This window comes from Myxocyprinus asiaticus, chromosome 50, assembly GCF_019703515.2.
Source record: "Myxocyprinus asiaticus isolate MX2 ecotype Aquarium Trade chromosome 50, UBuf_Myxa_2, whole genome shotgun sequence".
NCBI lineage: Eukaryota > Metazoa > Chordata > Actinopteri > Cypriniformes > Catostomidae > Myxocyprinus > Myxocyprinus asiaticus.
The window spans coordinates 21,396,796-21,404,358 of NC_059393.1; the positions used below are offsets into that span (position 1 = coordinate 21,396,796).

Here is a 7,563-nt window from a genome sequence, read left to right on the forward strand (position 1 = left end):
TATATATATTTTGCTCTTGCAAGATTTACGTTCACTCAACTGCGGTTCAACTTCTTGTCTCCACTGAGTCTGTTTTTGTGGTGCTCCACTCATTTTGCTTCATTTTAGTGCTCCAGTTTCTTGGGTTAAAAAGCAAAACAACCCTTCAGAAACAGGTATTTAGCACCATGATTTAAGAGCCACATTTTCAGAAACAAACCCCTTCCAACCAGCCCATATACAGTCGAAAAGCTCCAAATGAATATTTGCTTGAAGTATCCAGGGAAGCCTTGGGATGGGGAAACCACAACGTGTAATTACCTGCCAGCACCCTTTCATTAATACCAGTGCTGGAATGTGGCCAATCCTAATTGTTTATGTGATGTCAGTCAAGTCTTTGTGCCCAAAACCTTGCACACCCCTCATATGTTACGCTCTAGAAACCTTAGATTTACTGAAGGCACCTTAAGGAGTAAGAACAATGGAGCATCTGTACTGGGATTCCGCTGTCTGAGAAAACTACTTGTGTTCCACAAAGGCCATTTTTAATATTGCCCTGGGCAAGTTGGAGAATGTCATGCTTTTCCAACATCTTAATGGAAGCTAAATGATTGAGGCTTCCAAAGGAACATCTCCATATGAAAATCTGTTGCCTACTAGGAACGGGGCATGATGGTTGACTAGTCAAACAACTGACTAGTGAACTAGTGAGGTTAACTAGTTTTATTTCTTTATGTATTGTTCTTTTTTTTTTCTTTTTTACATTTTAGTGGTGATTCATTAATTAGCATGCTAACAGCATTCTGTGCATTAGCTGTTTGATGGTTTTCATGATAAAAACCCTCTCAAAAATGTTGTCTTTAAATTCATATGGCAGCAGACATACACATGCAGACGATTGTCTTTGGCAACTGCTTCATGTTTTGCACTTCTTTTTTTAGTGTCTACAGTTGCGTTTTTAAAATGGTGCATCAAGTTAGATATAGTTCAACTGTTACAAATGCTTCTCGAGACACCTGCATTCTGTTCCGTCCTGTTGCACTCCATTAAACTGTTTTTGAAGCAAGCACTTGAGCGTGCATCCATTTGGGGTCAGGTGAACCCGAAACAAGCCTAATTATACAGGGCTTCCTCGAATGATTTGTCGACTAGTTGCTCAGGAGGCCCACTGACCAGCCGATTTTAAAAATTATATACTTTTGCAATATCACCAACTAAATAAGAATATCTCATTGGGTGTTGTCTTGGACAACACATGGCTAGGTTTGAATTGTACATTACAGTGTACTTGTCAAGGCCTTCTTTTTGTTAAATTGTGTAAATTGGAGGGAGGAATTTTGACTTGTGGAACATGATGAACAGAATCAGGAGGGCGGCATTAGTTTCAGTCCAATGTTCTCCACACCTTTAAGTTGATGTGATGGACAGTAACATGATTGTTCCATATTCACATTATGAAGGTGTTGGTAGCCTCCCAGTTAATGATTTGGACAGCCTAGATTTTTGAGGTGTAGTTTTAGGTACATCCTAGGAATTGGATTAAAAACTGTTGGGCCCTTGAGCAAAGTATGTTACCTTTAAGGTGTCCCAGGGTGAACTGTCCCTTGAAATAGTGGACACTATGTCCCATTGGATTAAAAGGTGGGTGGGTAGCCAGCCGAATAACTATCATTAATAATCTTAACGTTATGCTTAACTTAGTCCTTTCTTGTAGAGTTCAGCTGTCTTGGATTTGTTTTCTGTCTTGGTTTCATTGTGTTAGATTGCCTTCGCTTAGCACAAAAGCAGCGTATGTTTTGAATTTAGCTTCATCCTGTTAATCCCCAAAGTCACTAAAATTATTGCAGTTCCAAAATGGCCAGAAGGGTACAAGCTACTGAACTACGGTTTCGTTCACTGAGCCTCAATTATGAAACAGAATGAATTTCGGTGTAAATCATTTGTAAATCCATTCTTGTGCAAACTCAATCCCAATCAATTATTGAGTTTAATTAAATTTTTCTTAAATCCATTCTTGAATATATTGTTGCATTCGATTTAGTCATTTGTAAATCCATGCTTACATAAGTAGCTGCATTCAAAATGGTTATATAAATGTTTAAACATATAAATTTCAACAATTTTTGCGTGATGTCTTCAATTCAATGGTTTTAAACCCATTTTTTGTAAATTGTCGTGTTCCATTTAGCCGTTGGTTAATCAATGCTTGCATAAATTGTCACATTCAGATCAAAATGATAATTTATATAAGAATGGTTTTTCTAATTATTTAAACAGAAATTTGTTTGGCTCTTGTCAGCTATTTTTACATGAAGTCATGCATTCAATTTAATCATTTATAAATAAATTTTTCAGTAAATTGTTGCATTCCATTTAGTCGTTTGTAAATCCATTCATCAATCCAAATTAATTGAGTTCAATTCAATTCTTCGCAAATCCATTCTTAAGAAAATTGTTGTGTTCCATTTAATTGTTTGTAAATCCATGCTTGCATAAGTTGTCACATTAAGAACAGTTTTACAAATGATTTAAACAGGAATTTGTTCAGCTTGTGTCAGAATTGTTTGCGCAAAGTCTTGCATTCAATTAAATCGTTCGTAAACCCATTTTTTAGTAAATTGTTGCGTTCCATTTAGGCATTTGTTAATCGATGCTTGCATAAATTTTCACATTCAAATCAGAATGATAATTCATGTAAGAATGGTTTTGCGAACTATTTACACAAAAATGTGCTTTGCTTATTGTATTTGAAAAATCTAAGATTACTGTGCATGGACTGTATATCTACAGAAGATTTATAGTTGATCCATGCACCAATGCAAGAGAGTTTAAATGTTAACACCTCTGTGTGAAATTGCTGTTATCCACATCTGGAGTTTAAGCTTATTAAACATTTGCATTTCTTTATTGTTTAGCTTTCACTTTCCACAAGCTTCAATGGCGAGCTGTTGCTTGGCAGCGCAGGGGACCAAACGCTCCCTCAAAAGTCGCTCCTGCGGGCCACTCTCTCCGCATCCCCCGCCGATTACCCGGAGCGTCCTGAAGTCCACTCACGTCGTGAGAGCTCTTGCAACACCCTTCCGGCAAAGACGGAGGTCCCCATCCACCTCATCAGCACCACCAACCAGCTGCACAAACAGGGTGGCGTCCAGCAGCAGATCCCGACCAAACTCGCCGCCCTTAGCAAGGGCAAAGAAAAGAGTGGAAAAGGCAAATGTTCACACCGCACTGACAGTTTAGGTCAGTACTGCACACACAAGTGTCAATATTAGAGGGATAGTTCACCCAGAAATGTTAATTCTGTCACAGAGAAAATTCTGTAGAGACTTTGATGTGAGCTCTTTTAACTAGCAACCACCTTGCAATGCCTTAGCCTGCCTTTGAACCACAGGATTGTTTGAAAGTCAATTAGATGGTTCTTAAAATCTTCCCTGTTTTACAGCCTCCATTGACATGAAGCACATGCTGCCCATTAAGCTGTCAACAAGGGATTCCGATGGAAATCTCAAAGCGCGCCGGCCCATCAGCCCCCACCAGCAGCCCCCCCAACCACAAAATACACACTCAGGTAAAACAAACAGCCCCACCTGACATTCCTGGCCGAGCCTGAACCAGTCTTAGCCCGCTGTTTAAACAGTGATTTGGCCCAGCTGACAACCCTGTTGTTTTGTTTGCTCGCCCTACAGAATCCCTCAACCCTCCAGACGCATATATGGACACCCAGTCCAGCCTTGCGCCCGCCATTCTCAAACCCCAGAACCAGACGTCCCAGCACACTCTACCGTACACTGTGAGCGATGAAGCCGCCAAGGAAGATGTTATCTTTTTCTGAACACCACGGGTCATGCTGGGAAATTCTGTTGCCACCTAATGTGATGCAAAAACATTGCAAAAGTTGTATTCTTAGCGGCATCTTTGTCTTGTTTTCCAGTGAAAATATCTAAACATCCTTAAACCAAGATAAATTCAAAGCAGATGTTTGTGAGATATTAAGATAATTTTTTTCAGATAATCTGTTTTGAATACTGGATTTGTAAAAATGTCTGTATTTTATCTTGTGTACCTGGCTGATTTTTTAAATTTGTTTATATATAAACAAGCGGGGGGGGGGGGGGGGGCGATCTGCTAGTGCCACAAGACAAAATATAGATATTAATAAATTAAAGTCGCTTTCTCTGAAAATAAGTCATAATATCTTGCACACTTTGGCTAATTGGGTGAATTTAAATGGTTTTAAGGATGTTTAGATATTTTAGATACTCTTAAGAATATGCTTTTTGCTGTGTTCCGACTACGTTTTGGTCGTTCAAATGAACAAGCCTGTCTTAACATTATTTTTACTTAAAAAAAGAACAGATTTTAACCCAGTCTTAACTACTAACAACTTTGATTGAAGTCTATAAATATGACAAAGGAAAATGTTTTAGTTTTTATGAAAAAATGCAACAAATGCAACAAATGCTCACCGTATGTCCCAGAGAATCCAAAGACTTTGTTTCAGTCCAATGTTCTCCACACCTTTAAGTTGAAGTGATGGACAGTAACATGATTGTTCCATATTCACATTATGAAGGTGTTGGTAGCCTCCCAGTTAATGATTTGGACAGCTTAGATTTTTGAGGTGTAGTTTTAGGTACATCCTAGGAATTGGATTAAAAACCGTTGGGCCCTTGAGCAAAGTATGTTACCTTTAAGGTGTCCCATGGTGAACTGTCCCTTGAAATAGTGGACACTATGTCCCATTGGATTAAAAGGTACTAACTACTAACAACTTTGATTGAAGTCTATAAATATGACAAAGGAAAATATTTTAGTTTGAATGAAAAAAATGCAACAAATGCTTACCGTATGTCCCAGAGAATCCAAAGACTTAGACACGGTGCAGTGTGTATATATGAAGACGACTTCAGTGGAGGTGAAATTAATTAATGAAGGCATGTGTGACACTTCTGTAGCATACAAATGGACAAGATGAAGAAAACGTGGACATTTGGATGGCTCTTTGTTGTGGGGAGCAATTTTGCACAGCATCAATGTCCCATTTCATTGCAAATACAGTATGTTGGCTGACAATTTTCCACAGAAGCTGGATCAGTTTGATTTCAATTACATTTAGCACCATTGTGGTCACCCTGGAATATTATAGCTAATGGAAAAACAGAAATGCAGTGACATTGGGCCTGAAGAAGAACCTTGAATTTGTGTCAATTTGTGATTGTTTGCATTCATGTAATTTTTGTTGTTGTTTTTTTTTTTTCCATTGTAGATATTGTATTTTTGACAGTCCACAAATTAGCTGAATTTCAAACTAGATTTTGGAAATGAGGACAAGCTAAATCCACAAAACTTGGTCATTTTATTTGTGTAGACATTTTTTATAAATTATTCAAAATATTCACAAAATCAACTGCAGCAAAAGATATCTTCTAAATATCTTTAGACCCAAAAATCAACTTAAGAATTGCATAAACAAATGTTTTAGAAACATGTATATGCCTTCAATAGCCAAATGATTATACATTTTAAGATATGATTTTGGTTTTGAAATATATCTGGGTGAATCTCATGAAAACGGTCAAGAAACATTCCAGTCGGATTTTCCATCCAAAATGAAAAATAAGTATATATTTACAGTATATATACATACAGATATATATTGTTGCGTCCCACCCCAGTCAAGGGTTGTGGAGGTCCCGGACGAGCCCCCAATTATTACGTCATCCTCAGTCTTAGGTCGGGAGAAAGGACCTCCAACAAAACCCCTTTACTTTTGGTTTTATATTACCCCACCCCCCCACCCCCCCCAAATTCACATTGAATTTTTATTATTATTTTTTTCATTGTGTCCGCACAGGATGGTTTTAATTACTGAATTACAGTAGTGAGAATTAGGAGGGAAATATGCTTAATTGACATGAAAATAATGCCACAATGCAAAAAAAATCTTAAGCAGTTTCTTGAAGGAAAGTATAATTTATTTTGGTTTTGGTGAATCGTGATCTGGACGTTTCTTCATGAGATTTAACCAACCAACAATCCAAGTTTAGTGCCAAACAACACATTCTTGTTCTTTACAGCATGAAAATAGTTAATGAGTTACTAATCAAATGTTTGGTCATTTTTGTGTAGTTGTCAAATATGATATGGATATATAGTGTGTGTGTGTATATATATATATATATATATATATATATATATATGGTAAAGGCTCATTTACTTTTTTCACAGGCCTAGTTATTTCCACATTGCAAAAGAAATGCTTTCTTATAATCTCAGTTCCACTGAACAGATTTTTTATTGCATTTATCTGAGCCACATTCATTTAATTTCGTTTTTGATTGAACATCCTAAAGATGTCAAGTGTTCTCCAGCTGACCAAGTAACAAGACGTGTTATATAATTCCTATTACTTTGGATATCAGAGTAATGCCACCAAAGACTAGGACTTTAACCACTCTGAACTTACATCTTGACCCATGAGCTGTATGAACTGTATGAATTACAACCATATGATTTGTATGTATAAGTTGTACATAGTATTTCGTTCTAATGTAGCTGAGATGTAGATATTATGCAAGGATGTCAATATGACCACTGGAGTTAGAGATGGCTATGGCACACCATTTTCATGTTTAGTTTTTGTAAATTTTTTTGTTTGTAGGCACATTTTTTCTTACTGAAAATACAGAAAAGTCTTGTCAATCAGCCTTAGCAATTATTAGTTTATAAATGATCTGTACAGCATTGCTTTTGGACAACATTTCACCTGTTGTACTTGACTTCAAAAAAAAAAAAAAAAATCCCAGTAAGTTTAAAAAAATGGCCATTTCATTTGACATCCATCCAACATTTTGTAGCATAGGTTGACCTGTGCTTTTCCAAAGGACATTTTCATTTGTTTTTTACCATTTAAACAAGCATAAATTAAGTATAAATAAATGTCTCCAATGTTTATGACATTTAACGAAGCCTTTCAGTGACTAATTCAATTTTTTGCCTCACAATTGTAGCTGCAGTGCACTTTACCTTGGCTTTGTATCTGTTTAAATGTGAGCTGAATTTCTTTTGCACCTGCTAAAAACATCGTCATGCCACTGGAACTGGCATACACTATAATAGTAGCTATTTGGTGTCTGTGATTGTACGACATGTATAATTCCTTCATGAAGAGGCTTATTTGGTTTTGTCAAATGTTGTTGTCAAATGATATCAGATATGTCTACAAAAAGATGATTTTGCTCTCTACATTTACACTAGCCACTTTTGGATGCAAGCAAACTTTAAGGGGACCTCAAGTGTTAATGTTTTTGCTTGATGTTTTGTGTCTGTAATGAAGTTTTTAGCACGCAAGGCCAATGTGATTTTTCTACCACGGCATTGTATTCACTCCTCAGAAGAAAGATAGAAATACTTGTGAACACTTTAAACGGTTGCATTTAGGTATGTTTAAGTAATTAAATATGTGAAAAAATCTCTGTGTCTGATTCATGCATTCAGAGGCAGTTCAAAACACTTTATCACTATGAATAAACAGTATGAAAATAGTGGAAATAGTTTTATAACGCCATACTTCTCATAATCTTG

General features: G+C 36.6%; 1 protein-coding gene across 3 annotated transcripts in view; it reads left to right on the forward strand.

The window, feature by feature from the left end:
* The window catches only part of LOC127439257 (rho guanine nucleotide exchange factor 18-like), a 65,173-nt gene extending 58,358 nt beyond the window's left edge, over positions 1–6,815 (forward strand). For all 3 annotated transcript variants that reach the window (XM_051695465.1, XM_051695467.1, XM_051695466.1), the window contains exons 29-31: positions 2,895–3,219; positions 3,422–3,547; positions 3,666–6,815. In XM_051695465.1, coding sequence (XP_051551425.1) covers positions 2,895–3,219; positions 3,422–3,547; positions 3,666–3,811 — 597 coding nt within the window. In that variant the 3' untranslated portion in view covers positions 3,812–6,815. The remainder of the gene's footprint in view (positions 1–2,894; positions 3,220–3,421; positions 3,548–3,665) is intronic.
* Positions 6,816–7,563: the final 748 nt, after the last annotated feature.